The sequence below is a fragment of the Podarcis liolepis genome (assembly GCF_965112155.1).
Source record: "Podarcis liolepis genome assembly, chromosome: 6".
NCBI classification, from domain to species: domain Eukaryota; kingdom Metazoa; phylum Chordata; class Lepidosauria; order Squamata; family Lacertidae; genus Podarcis; species Podarcis liolepis.
Window position 1 is genome coordinate 32191798 of NC_139559.1, and position 18257 is coordinate 32210054.

Here is an 18257-nt window from a genome sequence, read left to right on the forward strand (position 1 = left end):
ATCTGAAAATCAGCGTCCTGGTCTGTCTGGCTAAAATATGCTAGCACTTGTTTAAAAAATCATGTACTGTAATTGGCACGGCATGGTTGATGGGTTAAGTTAGAAATTAAAGTTGAAATTCAGTGCTGTGTTATGACAAATGTTCTATCTGTGTGTGAGAGTATTGTGGAAGATGATCCCTCTCTCCCCAATGTGCTGTTCTCAGGGTTCTCCTTTGCCCCCCTGCCAATTCTGAGAGGGGTGTAGGAGGAGGAGAGTAAGGTGAGAAGAGTAAGGTAAAACCCCATTGCACAAGCAGAAGTTCTTGTGCAGAATTACCACTGATAGTGCATTAGATGAATGCCACTCAATACGTATAGACTACCTTAGAACAGGAATTTGAGTGAGATATCTGCATGTTTTTATAATGATGCTTTTTGAATTTTGAGCTCTTTGTTTGGTTTCTCTGGCTTGCTTTGGCATTTTGTGAGTTCCATGGAAAATAGGTTCATATTTTGAGGCTGAGTAGCTGCTAAATTGTTGCAGTCATTGCAGACCAATGTGTTCTATTGATACAGAAAGAGGCAGCTGGTGGCAAATGCTCTTACTGATGCTGGCTTTTTCATTTTCCAAATAGAATGGGCGGCCGCACCCCTCCTTCTCAAGAACAGTTTTCTTGTCTGTGATCTAGAGGTGAAATCACTCCCCACTGTGACTTGGGTGCTAAGGCAGGGGGCGTGATATGTTAAAGCTTGCAACTGATGAAGAGCAAGGCATAATTATTTGTTTCATCAAAGCTTTAGTGCGTTATAGCATAGACTTCAGCAGTGCTGCTCAGTGCTGGTGACTCTGAATAAATTAGCACTTGTTGTCATGATCTCAGTAATGCAGAGGAAGAATTGTGTGTTGAGAAAGCAGTGACTGCTTTAGCTGCAGAGCTGCTCCATTTCCACAGTGATACTGATAATTACTCACTGATATATTGGCACTTGCATGACACTGGGAGCTCCTTCTGCTTTGATGTCTGAAAGGTGAATGGTAAATAAGTGCTGGCACCACTTCTCATTTCTGAAATAAGGAAGGCTTGCCCCCATTTAAAGCTGTGCATTTGCTTTGTAGTCTTTGAGCTGCAGCTTGTGGCTTCCTATCCAGAATCCATGGTAGAATGTTGAGTTTTGATTAGAACATTGATCTTTCCTTTGGCTGGAGTAGCCAGAAAAGCAGCAGCTTGGGCTCTGCAGCATCCTATCATTTATCAGTGGTCCTTGGTAGTTCTGACATTATTTAATCAGTAAATCTTTGAAACTGTGTAGTCTTCAGCTTGGAAGCTTGCTTGTAAATGATTTTTTATATGTAACCCTCACTCATTACCAAGTGGTACTTCCACTTTTCATTGGTTCACCCCAATACAGAATACTTTCTCAGGCTTGCAAGTCAAAAGAGACAAAATGTTTAGCTTGACTGCTGAAGCATTGTTTAGACCAGAGACACACACAATGTAAAGATTTATTGTAACCCTATAAGAGCCATATTGCCAGTGGTGGATTTATAGGTATGTGTAGAATTAGACCTTCCTATAGCTGATGGCCACCCAAAGTTATTTGTATACTGTACATTGTTAACTGAGACTGTTAACATTTGAAACATAAACCTATGAACCATGAATTGCCATTGTTGAATTCTGCTATTTCAGTTTATTTCATTGCTTCCACTCTTTATTTGTACTACTTCCTGATTAAAGTGCATTGCAGGGGGTTGGACTGGATGACCCTGGGGTACCTTCCAACTCTAAAACTTTATTATTCTAAAGTTTGTGGAGGCTTGTCAATTAGGACAGGGGTTGCCAACCCAATTCCTGCGTTGGCCTTAATTGGTGCCCCAGGACGGGTCCCCAGGCTCTGAGCTTTCTTTTTTCTAAATTTAAGTTTCTAGTCCTTCTAGAAAAAAATAATGAAGTATAATGTGCTGTTTTTGTTAAATGAGCCAGACTGGCAGCTCCTGCCTGTCAGTGTTTTTAGCCAATGAGTGAAGTCAGAGTTGGGACTGGGAAGTTCTTTGTTTACCTGTTGTTGGAATATTGCCAGAGAATGCTGTATCTTAATGACTCTACCTTAAATTAGACAACAGTATATGCTTTGCTGTCTGGTGAAACTGTTTCTCCTATTCCTATAGCTTGGGAAGTAAGTGGTGGTTGTTTTTATCACTGGAGAGATTTTTTACTTGAGCTGCAATTCAAATCCCCAATCTTTTGCACTTGTGGTGGAGGATGGGGCAGAGGGCTCATTTCACCCAGCCCAAAACACAGCTGGCATACGTTTCCCTGCCTTCCACCCTGGCTGGCATGAGCAACAGAACTGTGGATGTGGTGGCGGCAGCACCACACTGCCATGTCCATCAGCCATCTGGCAGGGGCTAGGATTGGTCTTTTTTTAGTCCCTTTTTATCATTTGCAGAAAGCTGATCTTAAAAACAACATGTGTATCACATTTTACTCTAGTCAGTTGTTTTAAGTGCATATATAAATAAACATTTATAACACCAGTGGTATATACAGTGCTGTATTTTTGGAATTACTTGGCTATGGAACAACTGTTATGATTATTCTCTTTGTTTTCTTTAGGAAATAGTATTTCTACAAGATTGCTTGAAGCATATGGCTTTCTGAAAAAGCAACTGAAAGATATAGTTTCCTTTTTCTGATGCTCTGTGTGTGTGTCACTGAATTATGTTTTAATTGAGCATATGAATGTGAGCTTTGCTGAAGTATTCAAAGTGCGCTGGATATAAAATAAGTTTGTTCTGGGTATAAGCTTTCATGTGGATGTTTGAAAGCACGTCAAGTGCAAGTAGATAAATAGGGAAGGTAAACGGCGTTTCCGTGCACTGCTCTGGTTCGCCAGAAGTGGCGTAATCATGCTGGCCACATGACCCGGAAGCTGTCTGCGGACAAACACCGGCTCCCTCGGCCTATAGAGTGAGATGAGCGCTCAACCCCATAGTCTACGACTGGACCTAACGGTCAGGGGTACCTTTACCTAAGGTGCTACTGGACAATTTTTTAATTTATTTTGACTGCATCAGACCAACACAGCTACCTACCTGAATCTGGATGTAAAATAGTTTGAGCTCTTCTTTGCTTCCTCCTTTGGCGCAGTACAACTGAGCCCCTCAGCTCTTTCCATTGCTGCTTATGTCATCCTGAGCTGTTACTCATACTTTCAGGAAAAGTGACAGCTCAACTGAGAAGAACCCTCCAGTGTAGAATTATCTTCACATGTGAGCACACACTTTCCCATGGGGTCTAGGTAAAAATTGGATCCAGTAACCTGTTTCCTTTTGACGCCTCTATATCAGAGAGATGGGACATAATATGCTAGCTGATTACTTGTTGATTTACACATTTAAAACACTCAGCTGGCCTTAATCCCCTATAGAAAATTATGGTACAGGATTATTAGCAAGAGAAGGATCTTCTTCCACTAACTGTCATTTCATTATCTTATACAGAAGAAATTATTTCTAGAGTCTCTCCTATTTTGCAGGTTAGGGTGGAGAGAATATTCACATTGAAGGTTCTGAAGGTGCTAGCACTTTACACAGTATGTCCCTCCCTGTGGAACACCCTCTAATTGGATGTCAAGGAGATAAAGAACTATCTGACTTTTAGAAAACATCTGAAGGCAGCCCTGTATAGGGAAGTTTTTAATGTTTGACATTTTTTGTTTTTATATGTATTGGAAGCCACCTAGAGTACCTGAAGAAGTGTGCATGCACACGAAAGCTCATACCAATAACTAACTTAGTTGGTCTCTAAGGTGCAACTGGAAGGAATTATTTTATTTTATTTTATTTTATTTATTTTATTTTGTTTTGTATGGCAGACCAACACGGCTACCTACCTGTAACCAGCCAGATGGGCAGGGTATAAATAAAGTATTTCTTTTAATTAATTAATTAATTAATTAATTTGCACAAACCCACTAAAATCAATGGTATAATACATATCTTACTGAAAACCAGACAGTTGTGTGAATGGCTTTAAAAAAGTAAATGGTATGTGTTGGAATTCACCATTATTATTTTTCTAGGCATTTCTGATTTCTGCTGTGGGGAGTGCGGAAAGTCTAAAGGGATCAAAAGTTGGACCAATTATGTGGATCTATAATTTTAGTCTATGGGTGAGGGCAGTAGAGATGCAGAATGTTAGGAGGTCTGGTGAAGACAAGTAAACAAAAAGGGGGAAAAGAGAAGAAAATTGCCTGCTTTACTTCCTAACCAGGTATTCTGGAGTTAAAGTGAGGTCTGCTCTGTCCTAAACATCCAAGAATGCAAGCTAGCTCTAGTTTCTATTCCAGGACAAGATGAGAAGTCTTGAGGTTTGCATTCTTGGTCTGCTGCTGTCATAATTATTTATTCTGAATGTGTGATGCAACGAGAACAAAATGAAATCAGTTTCTATATTTCAGCCTCTTTGTGGTTACAAATTGTGCAGCTCATAGCTGAAATGCATTTCATGTCATTGGATCTGACTTGAATCTGGCTTGAATCTGAACCATTGTATCCAAGGAAGAGTTAAAACTGAAAATATTCTTGACCAATACTTATAACCCCATTCTTTTTTGTCACATATAATGTGCACTGTCTTAATAAGTGAAACACCCCATCTTCATTGTGTCAAATTTCAAACATTTGAATTGTTAAGGTGCCTTGATAATTATTTGATTGAAAGGCAAGGTAACAAATAATACTGTATTTACAGCATCCTTCTTGGTGGAATGGCATATACATGGAGGTTACAAGAATATTGGGGGTAGTACCCTGGGACTTGGGAACACCCTCTCCCAAGAGGTATGCCTGGCAGCAGTTTTACTGGCATTTTGGTGCCTGGATAAAACTCACCTGTTCATCTGGGTATTCATTAGTGGACTGGTGATGACTGCATATTATTTTGGGTTTTTTTTTTTGCTTATTGTAGGCCATTTATGTGTGGCTTTCTGTGAACAGGGAAAGTTATCAAAGTTGCCATCGCGTCCATGTTGGCTACCCCAGCTTTAGTAGTTAAGGCATGGCTCACTCATTCAAGAATGAAACATGGTTAAGGTTTAAGAGGCAGGCAGCATGGTTCATGAAAATGTTCCTGTTATAACTTATGATCAGGAAAGCATACTCTGTGAAATTAAGGGTTGTATCCTTCACAATAACAGTGTTTGTAGAATAACTTCTGCTCACATGGTTGAATTTCCCCTCAATCTCCCCACCCCCACTCCCACCCCCCACAAAAACCTCCCAAACCTACTCTGGTGGTACTGGAACAGATTCAGGTCCCCTCTTGCCATTGTTTGCCAGGCAGTGGAAACTTTTATTCCAGAAGACTTTTGTTTTGCCAGGCACTAGTTTATTTGCTGAGCCTGTCCCTGGTTTCCTTTATACTCTTACGTGTATTGTGTGTGTTTGTTAGATTATTGTTTTAAGGATAGTAAATCATCCTGAGTAAAGATTTTGCATTATAATAGTGAGATACAAACCTCTTTGTAAATAAATATTGCTTCCTTTTCTCTTCAATACTTTCTCTCCATCAGCAGAAAAGTATGTCATTGAAGCATACTGACTTCAGTCCCTGGAAGAAATGACACAAAAATGCTGTGTCAGTGATGGTGCTATCTCCAACATTCTGCTATGTCAAATATGAAGGCCACAAGAACTTGAGCTGATCAGGGTCTTCATGCAGCTCTAGCATTCAGTAACATCCTCTTCAGTAAAGCTTGGCGTTTGAATCTATATTTACATACTAATAAATTGCAGACTGCTTTTTTTCTTTCTGAGAATGTATATTGTCTTCTGTTGGTGGCATCTAGTACCCTCTTTCCGGGCAAAGTGGTGCTGAGAAACCTCTTCCCAGAAATGCTTGACATTTATCTTCTTGTAACAGAAGCAGAACTGTTTCAGCTTGAATGACTCTAACAATGTGATAAATTTTCCCCTTGAGTGTATTTTTCATCAAATTTATGGCTAGATTCTCCTTGCAACTCCTTCCTTTTTGTGTGGATAATAATTCCTTAAAAGATAACTGATTTCTTAGCTTGTTACTGATTTTAGTTTGATTCTAAAACAATTCATTGCACTCATGTAATAGTGCCTGAAGTTGCTAGCGCAGGAATTACTAAATCATAGAATTGGAAAGGACAAAAGTCTGCTTAGTCCACAGGCATGTGTGTGTCTACATATGTGGATATATGAGCACCTACACACAGCAGAAGCACCACATACCTGAGTCTGTGATTGGGGCATATGGTTGAGTTGTGTTATCTGCACTGGTTACTGATGTGTTTCTGTGCTGGTTATTCTCTTTAAAGCCCCATACAATTTAGGAAGAGGATATCTTAAAGTCTCCTAACATGAATCTGCCCACTCTCTTATAATCTGGAGGGTCCTTATTGCTAATAGTTATGGCTCATCTAGCAGGAATGTGAAATAATGCTTTCTCAGTTCCTACCTTTGTAGAGCTGGCTGATAGAGTTTCTATTAAGCCATAAATATGGCATAGAAATGCTTTAAACAAATTATTATACCTTTATTCCTTCATTTCCCCAGAATGGCAGGGTATAAATACAAAATTGTTGTTGTTGTTGTTGTTGTTGTTGTTGTTACTACTACTACTATTATTATTATCTCTGTCCTCTCTGTTTTTGCATATTTCTGGTTCTTTCTCCTTTAAAAAAAAGCTTTCCATTTTCTTTTGTTTAAATCAGTTTCCTGTCCATTCATTAGCTAGTCCTTGTACCTGCGGTGTATTATATATCAAAGCATGATCATCTGTATCTCATTGATTCTTACAAGAACATTTTAATTGATATAGTGTATCTTGACTTTATTATTTTTACGCCTCCACTTTTTTTCTTTTCTGTTTATTTGAATTAAGCTTTGTGGCAGGTCCTTGTATTTTTATTCAGCTTGTATCATACCTACTTACTATAAGTGCTCAATAAATAATAAACATTCCTGCTTTTTATTGTACCTGTTATCTGGACATACAGAAAGGCCAATAACTAAGATAGAACATAGAAAAAATATATACAGTATTCTTCTTTGGAAATGTGGTGGAATGATGCTAGTGAACGTGATACTTAACTCCAAGACACAACCTTATAAAAATGGGCTGAGGAAATGGAACCTCAAACAAGATAAAAACAATCAAAATGAGAGGAAGTGGTTCATGGCATCTAGAATCTATACATAGAAATATCATGTCTAAATTAAGGGTGGTAACAAGAAACAGATGGTAAACAAGTTAATTGAAACCTGTGGTGTAGAGCTTGCTGTAAAAACACCCTCTTTTGGATTATCTCATGGAAATAAAAAAGGCAATATACTAATCTAAGTTCTTGAGAGGAAAAAAGTTGCAAAGCAATAGATGGACACTTTTCTAATGAATAAATGTTCTTTCTCCACAGATTCTAGATCAAGAGCAAAGTACGACAGGTATTTGGCAGAGGCGTAACCTTGCTTGGAGAGTGATCAGTCTGCTCTGATGCCACTCAAGACTTCACAAGCCATTGGCTGATCTGTCCAAGCTGACTTCCTGCTAACGATATCAAGGAAAATGAAATATTTCATGGACTTCCTAATACTTCTGAACCTTTCAAGGCAGCAAATGTGTGTGTATATGTGTGTTGAAAGGGGACATCCTATTTTCTGAATGACATAGAGCTCTGCCATGGCTGGTGACCATCACTGGAGGGGTCTCAGGAATATATGCCAGAGTTATCTGGAACAACCCTCACAGGATTACCCTTCAGTCCTGGGGTCTTGCTGGTCTTAATTACTTTATGTATTTGATGTTAAAAATGCTCTGATGACCTTTTCAGACATTGATAGATGTAATGTAAACTTCAGCTGTTTGCAAAGAGGAATGGAGGGTTTACGGACCTTACCATGCAGCCTGCATTTGACAGTTGCCACAACCTGCAGTTGGCTACAGTAACCATGTGACCTTAGCTTACTGTTTATAGAGCCTTAAGAGGCATCCTGAGGAGGAATTCCCTGCCAGTCTCTGATCTTACTGTAACGCGGGGCATTTGCCAAGTATTGCCATGATGTGTGAGGTAATGCCTACCATCAGCGAGAGTGACCCCTTGGGGTCACAGCCGGGCTCTGATTCTGATGCCAACTTTGAACAGCTGATGGTGAATATGCTTGATGAGAGAGACAAGCTGCTAGAGACTCTTCGGGAAACACGTGAGACTCTGTCTGTGACTCAGGGCCGGCTACAGGAGACCGTGCATGAGAGAGACCAGCTGCAGAGGCAACTGAACTCTGCTTTACCTCAGGTAAGATAAATACACAGATTTTGTTGAAACTAAAAGATGGCAACAGCAGGAAAAGTCATGGGCAAAGATACTGGCATGCCAGGACAGCGGGCATGGTTTTCTTAGTCTAATTTGAGAGGATATGGCTAAAGTTGGACAGGAATGTAATGCATAATGCATTGGTTTCTCATCACTGTAGGCACTTGCCAGGGATGGAGTTTTGAAACCTTTTCTAATTCCCTTCTAAATTAACTGCATAGCTGCTTATAGCGGGTACTATATAATACAACATTTTCTGCTTTAGCAAGGTGTTGGACTAGGTGATCTTTGAGGCCCCTTCCAGCTTTAATTGCAGCAATCACTTTCTCAGTGTTAATACTTTCTTGCTCCCAATATTTCAATAGCATTGACAATAGTGTCTTTCTGGACTGACTGGCACAACTCTGCAGTGGTTTTGCTCTGACTAGGAGATAGTGCCAGAAGACCACCAGTTGGCTCCACTGAAATTCATCTTGTTGGATGTAATAAGAGTCCAATCTTGCCTTCTAAGAAATTTAACATCCATATGAAACTTGTGGGTAAGAACATAAGGGAACCAGAGGTGACATATCAGTGATGCCTAACTCTTTTTATCCTTGTCCTCGGATCCAGGTGTGTCTGGATTCTCTGAGCTGATGCTTGAAGTTGGTGGTGTGCTAGATGAGGTAGAAAAAGCTTAAGTGTAATTAAGATATGATGGGAGCTGATAATGGATGAGCCAGTCAGCCTAGGAGCAGGTGGGTTGCCTCTTCTGGAGGGGGTTGCAGTTCCCTGTGAATGAGTAGGTTTACAATTTGGAAGAGCTCAATACAGCTACTTTTCCAGCTGATCGTTTGCTGGAGAAAAACTAGACATGGTTATACATGCTGTAGTAACTTTATTTATACAGTCATAATTTCATATGTCTGTCTATCATGATTGCAGGCAGTTCCAAGCAGGATTTGTGGGGCTCAGGAATTATAGGCCTAGGTCACAAATGGCCATAACTGCACCCATGTCTGATTACGATGGAGCTTAATCTCTCCACATGTCCAGGAAGGCTGTTCTGAAAGCTTGTGTAAGGAACATAAAATCTGGTTCTTGGGGAATTGGCCAGCTGCCACATGTAAAATACTACATTTAGCAACTGAATGTTGGTCTTTTTTGTAGCTATTTATTTAAAACTAGAGACTGCCTCAGTGCCCCAGGCTAAATTCCAAGGAAAAGAACTGTTCAGTCATAATTGTTTGCAGTTTTACTTCCAGAGTTGTTCTAATTAATTTCTAACACCTTAACTAGTAGTGTGCCAATAACAGATTTCCTCTGATCTTCATAGTCCTTTTAATTCTGGTTCTCATTTCTTCCTAAGTCAGCTTGTATAGCTCAGTTGTTTAGAGCGTTATGCTGATAATGCCAAGGTTGCAGGTTCAATCCCTGTTTGGGAAAGCTGCATAGTCCTGCATTGCAGGGGGTTCGACTAAATGATCCAACTCTACAATTCTGTGATTCCCTCCTGACTCAGCTTTCATGGCATTTGATGCAGCAGTGTGCTACCTGTTGGATGGGGCATGATGTGTATGTACATGTAGTGAAGGTTACTCTGTAACTAATTAAATGAAGTACAGGTAACTTGCATCTTATGCTTATTATACTGTACTTGTGTACAGCTTTATGCTAAACACCATTAAATAATTAAATAAATTTTGTGCATGGGGGTGGGAGGAGGCAGAGTGAGGACAAAATGGCCAGCAATCCGTCAGTCTTTGGGAGAGTGGTTGAGAGAGTAATTGGAGTGTGGAGAGAGAGTGGAGGAGATAGCAGAGAGTTTGGGAGGTGGTTGAAGAGAGATTGGAGGAGGCCAGAGAGACTTGTGGAGGAGTTTGGGAAGACATTGGGGGAGGTTGGAGTGTGGAGGAGGTACTTGGAGAGAGTTGCAGACTGCAGAACAGCCCCCAAACACAAGGTATCATTGTCATCAGCTACTGAGCTCCCGTTGCTCGGTCCCCGCTCCTGCCAACCTAGCAGTTTGAAAGCACGTCAAAGTGCAAGTAGATAAATAGGTACCGCTCCGGCAGGAAGGTAAATGGCGTTTCCGTGCGCTGCTCTGGTTCACCAGAAGCGGCTTAGTCATGACCCGGAAGCTGTACGCCAGCTTCCTCGGCCAATAAAGCGAGATGAGCGCCGCAACCCCAGAGTTGGTCATGACTGGACCTAATGGTCAGGGGTCCCTTTACCTTTACCTTTACCTTTACTGAGAAACCCAAGAAGCAGAGGGTGGCTCCCATGCTGAAAGAGAAAGTGGTTGTGCTGGACTGTTTGAAGGATGGCATGCCTGTGTGTGCTGCGGCATGCAAATATGGACAGAACAAGTTCAGCCCCTGTGCCATCAGCCCCTGTGCCATCAAGGTGCGTGAGAAGGAGATTTGTGGCAGCAAGCACATCACTAACTGCAAAGGTGATCAGCCAGGTATGAGATAAGGCCTTGGTGAAGACTGAGAAGGCACTGAACTTGTGGCTGGAAGAAATGAACTGTAAATGTGTTCCTGTGGAGGGCAGCATCTTACTCCAAAAGGCTCTCAGCCTCTATGACCGCTTCAAACCTTCCACCACAGTTGTGGAAAGCCAGCCCAGTTTGGCATAACAGCTTTAAGGTCCACTTCAACCTCATGAATGTCCAAATGACTGGGGAAACTGCAGCTGCAGACAAGAGGCTGCAAAAACATACCACGTGCAACTAAAGATGCTGATGTATGACAAGGTATATCTTCAATGCAAGTCTTCAGTGCAACAAGATGGGGCTGTTCTGGAAGAAAATGCCTGAGGTGACTTAGATTGCCAAAGCTGAAAAACAAGTCCCTGGCTTGCAAAAGATCCAGTGACTGTGCTGCTCTCTGGCAAAGTGGCTGGACACTTAATAAAGCCATGCTTGCTGTACAGGTCTCCTTCCTGTGGTTTGGCAATCCAACGAAAAGGCCTGGATGACTTTTCCATAATTTCTGGACTGGAAGGAACTGAGAGAGTCTCACCTGGAGTTTAAAGTGATGCTGCTTGTGGATACTGCTTCTGGGTAGCCCAAGGCACTCAGCTTTGCACGTAGTTCCCAATACGACTTCCCTCATTGAGCCTCTGGATCATGGTGTGATTCACTGCTTCAAGGTTGCTTACATGAAGCTCACCTTCTCTTGGATGATCAATGTGATGGATGTTGGAAGTCCTTCAATATTGCCCATTGCATCACCTACATCAAACAGACAGTGAATGCAATCAGGGCTGAAACAGTGAATGCATGCTGACAGAACATGTATTTGCATGATTTTGCAGGATTTCCAAGCATTGCCACTGAGCTTGAGGACATTGTTCCAGGCAAGTGGGTGGTGGTAGCTTTGTTGACCATATTTAGGGGAAAAGCTAATTGGAGGCCAACAGGTATTGACTGTTGAAGAGCTTGAGGAACTGGTCAGATCAAGTTCAGAATGGGAGAATGAGGATGGTGAGTGTGAGACAGCAAGCTGGAACTTGCATAACTTTTATAAACTCATATCTGAAGAAGTGTGCATGCACACGAAAGCTCATACCAAGAACAAACTTAGTTGGTCTCTAAGTGCTACTAGACAATATTCATATATATATATATACACACACACACACACACACACACACATTTTTACTGCGTCAGACCAACACGGCTACCCACCTGAATTTTATAAACTCTTTCAAGTAACAAAGCCCGCAAATGATCTGATTCCAGAGTTTGATGCCTCCATGGAATGCAGCCTCAAGATCATCCGTGACATTACAGACACTATGAGACCATAAAAAGAAATGCTTGACAGACCCAAGAAACAACAGTGGCAGTTGCCAATCACAATGTTCCTGATGAAGAAACTGTTACGATATTGAAGCAATGCAGCCGCGAGCTGCTGGTAGCTTGAAAACAAAACAATGGGAATGTTGGGACTGTTCCGTGGGAAACAGAGGGACAGTCAGTTCACAGTGCAGAGGGCACCGGAATTAGCTCAGAGTGTAATATGAGCTGGACAGGAAGTGTTTGGTCTCTCTCAACTGCTGGAGTTTGAACAGAGCAGTCATGTTTTTTGTAACGCTGCAAAGACAGAAATAAAGGCATGTAAATACGTTTCTGTCTATCTCTTTCCCCTGCCCGGGGGGGGGGCAGGAAAGAGGGGGGGGTGTTCTTCTCATGCTGAGAAGGATCGCCTATCGCGACCTCTGCCTGGATCTTGCCGGGAAAGCAGACAGGGAGGTCAACAGGAGACCAAGCCGGGTGCCTGGGAGAGTTGCAAGTTTCTCCTGATAAAGGCTTGATTTCTGACAGAAACCACCAGTAGCAACATTAGATGAGCCCACGCAACCCACCTGTGGTTCCAAACCACATCCAAGCACTTTTTCTCATCCGCACATAATCCCCCAGAGCATCAATCAGCAAAGAAGAGGAGGAGGGAGACTAAGAGCTGCATTTGTTCCTCATTGGTAAGCGCAGCAATGTTTTTTGAGGTTTCAAGAGGTTGCTCTGGCTTTACACAATTTTGCTTATACACTAAATGACCAGGAGCATAACCCTTGTGTAAGATGCGAGTTACCTGTATTACTACCTTTTACGTGAGGGAGAGCCAAATGTGAAGTTCTAAGCTAGCACATAGCACTGTAGGATATGAAGAATTTACCATCTTTTTGCAGTATGTTTATAAACAGATTGTCAAAAGCAGTGCTACAAACTCTTCCCAGCATGGACTTTGTGTGTGCCCTTAGCACAAGTACCTAAACTCATGAAAGTTTTAATAAACCTTTTTGACATAATAATTGTATTCTGTGCAAATTCATAATTAGCATTTTTTCTACAGGTACTCTAACATTAATACTGTGATGCTATAGAGTGTTTATTCTCATGAAAATCCATCCCTGATAACTGAGGGGAAGCTGAACAGGTTTGGTACAGTGTTGTGGCATGGTAGTACCAGCAGGTGGTGCTGAAATCTAGGGAAGACCCATAGCTGGTGCCCAGGGTAATGTTTTATTTATGCTAGCTTCCACCCCCCCCTCCCGATTCAGGTGGAATCGGAGGTGTTCATTTACAATGCTGCAGGAACTGCTTAATCATGCCTTTGCCTGTTTATTTTCTCCCAAACTGTTCCATTCTGTTATGTGTTTTAATAAGTTAGGTACACGCATAATAACATACTATGTGTGTTCTTCATTTATAAGAGAAATCGGATGCCTCCAGTCACAATTCCAAGTATGAGCATTGTATCTTATCAACATCATTCATTGCTTCTTTCGTGCATTCTTTTCAAACCCAAACATTTATTCCTTGCTCACACCATTTACAGTTGATTCATATTATATCAAGGGCATTAAATACAGATTTACACTTGGAAGACAGTTTATATAGGGAAAAGATACAGTGTTTATACTTGGAAGCTTGACAGAAGGCATTCAAGTTCTCTTGCAAAGGAACAGCATACATACATATGACAATATTTGTCATAGGGAAAAATATGTATAATACAGTTCCAGGGTGTGGTTAATGCCTCTGTCTTAAAGATGGCCTCCCTGGATCAAGAGGTCTTAGGAAATTACTGTCCCCTCTCTAATATTCCTTTCCTGAGCAAGGTGATTGAGATGGTGGTGGCAAGCCAGCTGCAGGTACACCTAAAGGAAGCAGATTATCTAAACCAGGGGTTGGCAACCTAAGGCCCATGGGCCACAAGCAGCCCACGGGGGTTGTTTTACCAGTTCACGAGCTGCCCCCGAACCAAGCAGCCCGCTCAACGAGTCCCCGCGCATTGCACTAAAACAGCACAGTGCAGTGCCACAAATCGCATTGACACAGACGCTGGAAAACACGTTTGCGCAGATGCTGGAAATTGTGGGCGTGGGTGCTCATGTGCACCCATGATCCGGACCATGGAGAGATGAGGCCAGAGAAAATAGTTTGCTCAATCCAGCTTCACACGGTACTTAAAAGGTAAGAGAAGACAGAAAGCCCTGTCCTTAATACCTTGTTTTATCATAAATCTTGCAGACTTCTAGGCTGCGGAAATACTCCAATAATGGGTAACTATTGTGCTATTACATCATCTAGCACAGTAATTTTCGATGTTTACTGTAACAGCCTAGGAAAAGGCATACCTTACCCAACCAAAGATGCTGTGGGTGGAACACATTTTTTATGCTGACAAAGTCCCACTCAGTTTATACTCGATTGAGGGTCCCTGTTGGCAGCTGTCGGTGGCTGTTAGTGGAGGAGGAGGAACAAGCAGCCTGAAAGCAGCCCTTTTGGGCTGCTCCTTCCTCCTCCTCCTCCTCCTCCTCCTCCTCCTCCTTTGCCGCTGTCGGCAGTGGAGGAGGACTGTATACTGTCAAACAGGTGGAGGTTGTGAAATTCACCTCAGAGAGGCAGATCTTGCACAGAGCAGGTCTCTGGGGCCATGGCCTTTTCATTGCCTACCCCATTAGCTGGTAGTTGAAATCCGGGCACCATAATGGGTGTCTCCCATATATTTATTATTTAAACTTCAGTGCTTAGAAGACTTCAAAGGGGATATATTTGGTCTACTTCCCACGTTACTCCTCCTGGAGCTGAATCTAGAAGTCATTCATACAAAATCAGAAAGTGGAATTTTTTTTGCAAGTATTTGAGTCATACAATGGTGTACTAAGCTGCTCCTGAATTCTGGGCACACCACTATCTGTCTCTCAATGAGATGTGAGTAAGTATTCTACCCTTCCCCACACACATTATAATTTTACTCAAAGGATGCATAAAATCCAAGCCAAAGTTTGACATTGGCTTGAATCAAAAGTAATCCATATACCTAGGTTTATTTATGTTTGTTTATTTCACAGCTAGATTGCAATAAAACCTCCAAGTGGTTTACAGTAAGAATTATCAGTAAAGAAAATAGTTAAAAACAACTATTTAAAACATTCAAAAAAAATTCAATTCAATTACGGTATATGCTTAAAAGCCAGGTTAAAGTGCTTGTCAACATTTTACATATTGGATAGGTTTGCCTAAACAAAAATGTTTTTAGCAGGCACCAAAAAGAGTGCAGTGAAGGTTCCTTGCCACTAGGAACAGCTGCAGTTTTAAAGCATTACAAAGATTTTGCACAAAGTCCAACATTAACTGACGTGGACTTTTATTGTCTAAAGCAAGTGCAGACAATGTGATACCCTGAAGTTGTTCAACTATAATTCCCATCAGTCCCATTCAGCATGGCCAGTGGTGAGGGTTGATGAGTGTTGTAGTCTATCAACATCTGGAGAGCATTGTGTTTGGCTACCTGTGGTCTTAGCATTCTTACTGAAGAAAATTGGTAGGCATGACACTGTAGCACTTGGCAGCTTCCAGGCAGGAGGATAATAAGCCAGTCCTAAATGTAGTCACTGTCTCCTTGTTTCATGCAGATGATTGAATGTGTGTGTGTGTAGTGGGGATGGTTGAGTTTACCTTCAGTGAAATGCAGACAAGATTATTTGAAAACAGTGCGAGTGGCTGTTACTAATATTGTGTGTCCAAGGCTCTGAGTCTCATGTGCATATCTCTCAGAACAGAAGAGAGCCCAGGGTTGGGATTAACCTTGGCAGCCATGTTCTGAGGTGATTATTTAGCAGGTCAACCATGAACCCCAAACTGAGACGCTAGGCCCTGCAGCATGCTGCAGAGCCTAGCCAAGGGTATGACAGCTCACTTTCTGGCTTGTAGTGAGAAGGGGGAGGACCTGTATTTTTAGAAGGGGGAAAGAAACTAAAATATTTCTTGCATTATAGTACTACCAACCCCAGGGTACTTCACATTCAGCTGAGCAGCGACAGCAGTCTGCAAGAGCTTGGCAAGGGAGGGAGAGCTAAGCACTCAGCCAGACAGGCTGCTTACAAGCCCAGTATGAGCACCTTCTGGCCTTGACACATTTTGGTCTTTCTGCTTCCTCACTGAGCTGAATGACCTTCTGCCCTTGGCAAATTTCCAGTTGGGTCAGCCAGATCCAATAAATTCCAAGCTGGTCAAAAGGTACCATGGCCCTAAATGGGCTCTGCCGTAGCTGATTTTCAGGCACACGCCCCTTTGTGGCCTCACATGCTCAATGCCCACGTCTTGGATTGAGAGCCACAGCTCTGGTGTCTGCACTCATCCATGTTGAGCAGCTGGGCAGAGAGCATGCCAGGTCAGCCAAGGGAGGGTTACGCCTCTCGGGCTCTGCAGCCGCTTGGATTAAGGGGCTATGCGGATTTACTCTCTGCTCTTGCTTCAATTCCTCTCCCTCCGACGTTCTGTATAGGGAACATGCAAGCAATGCAGAGCAAACTAGGTCATTGCAAAGGGACTTTGTGCATCTGTGAGATCCTCTGGGGGAGGCTGCTGGCTCTCCCGGCTCCCAGCTTCTGCTTGTAGCATTTTTGCCTCCCTTACCAAGTCGCACTGCTGCCTCCCCTGGATCTTGAAAAGGGATGTGATTAGCACAGGCAGCAGATGGGGAATTTCCGTGAGCTCCAAATGCCTCCTCTTGACAAGGGCTTCGCTGACACTATTCCAGTGCCCAGTTCTCCTCCTCCTCCCGGACAGACAGATTCTGCAAGAAGCAACTTCCTGCTGGTTTGAACCTCAGGCACCAGGGTCTGCAGCAGGACATGGAACTTAGGCTGCCTCTACCCTTCATCTCTGGATTTAGTTGCTGTTCTCCCCTCGGCCTGGCAGAGCCATGGATTTACAGATCAAGCTGGCTATGATTCCCCAGCATGAATACAGGGAACAAATCCATAACCATCCATCTGTCCAATGGCATTAATTTCAGCATGTACATGTATCAGGTAAGCAGGATACCCCTTGCAGTGTCTGCCCACCATAGCTTTTCACCTTTTCTTGGTAGATGGAAATACTCCAGGCTCTTAAAGCAAGTGTTGAGGCCTGTCCGAACCTCCACAAGCAGCTGCTTTTCTTCTAGTTCTACTTCTTTCAGGAGTTGTGTTGCCTATAGGCATGAACTTCTGTTCATATTTGTTTCTGTTAAGAAATGGAGTATCAGTGCCATAGGCTACTCCAAATGTCTTGAGGGGGAGAGGGGGAAAGAGCAGTTTTTTCCCCTTTAAAAATGTTTAGGGGTACTCTCACTTTCCTATTCATATAGAAATACTGCTCCTCAATAAGGCCAAACTTAGATTCACAAAATGTTTAGGGGTATGTGTCCCCCCATGTCCCCCCAGAAAAGAAGCACTGGGAAAGAGTATTGGGCACAGTTAGTGCTGTCAGGTGATTCCCCTGACAGATAAGACAAAGAATATTTCCTAGAGAGTTGCGTGGAATAGAGATTTCCTACCAAGCTAAACCCTTATATGAAAAGTTCATTGAGTACAAACAAAAGAGCAGTTGACCTTTGGGAGCTTCTGATTTATAGTGATCTGTTTACCCTAACATGCTTGAACAACAGAGACCTGCAGGTTTGGAACTTAGAAGTGGGAAACGCCTAAGTATGAACATATAGCCTGTTGGTTTCCCCCTGCTGTTTGAAGCTACTTTATGAGCTGCCCACTGTACATCATGGTAAAATAGCTAGCTCTTTGCTCTATTTTGAAGGGTCCATGTGAACTAAGGTCATACTTTCAAAGGGCTGAAGTTTTTCCTTCCTGGTGGACCATAGGTGATTTACCTTTTTGGGAACTAATTGCCATAGCCCCAAAGGCAGTTCCCCAAGCCCACTATGAGGGCTGAGAAATTCCCAGGGAGTCTATAGTCACCAGACTCCTAGAATTTTGATTGGTAGCACCATGGAACTGGACAAAACACATGGCATGAATGTGGGACTGATACCTAAAAATTCACACCTATCAAAAAATGTGTGAAATTTTGTTTTCCACCCTCAAACCTGCCTACTCCTTCCTTTCATTTCTGTCTTTATGTATGCATACCTCTCAGGCAGCCTGTGAACAGACAATACA

The 18257-nt window shown here is 42.4% G+C and overlaps 1 protein-coding gene across 9 annotated transcripts in view; it reads left to right on the forward strand.

The window, feature by feature from the left end:
- Positions 1-18257, forward strand: part of PPFIA4 (PTPRF interacting protein alpha 4) — a 107034-nt gene that overhangs the window by 27118 nt on the left and 61659 nt on the right. For 7 of the 9 annotated variants that reach the window (XM_083508456.1, XM_083508457.1, XM_083508458.1 and 4 more), the window contains exon 2: positions 7431-8306. In XM_083508456.1, the coding sequence (XP_083364582.1) occupies positions 8070-8306 (237 nt within the window). In that variant the 5' untranslated portion in view covers positions 7431-8069. Of the gene's footprint in view, positions 1-7430; positions 8307-16770; positions 17133-18257 lie in introns of those variants that run through there. The other 2 variants (XM_083508464.1, XM_083508463.1) reach the window with 2 other exon arrangements.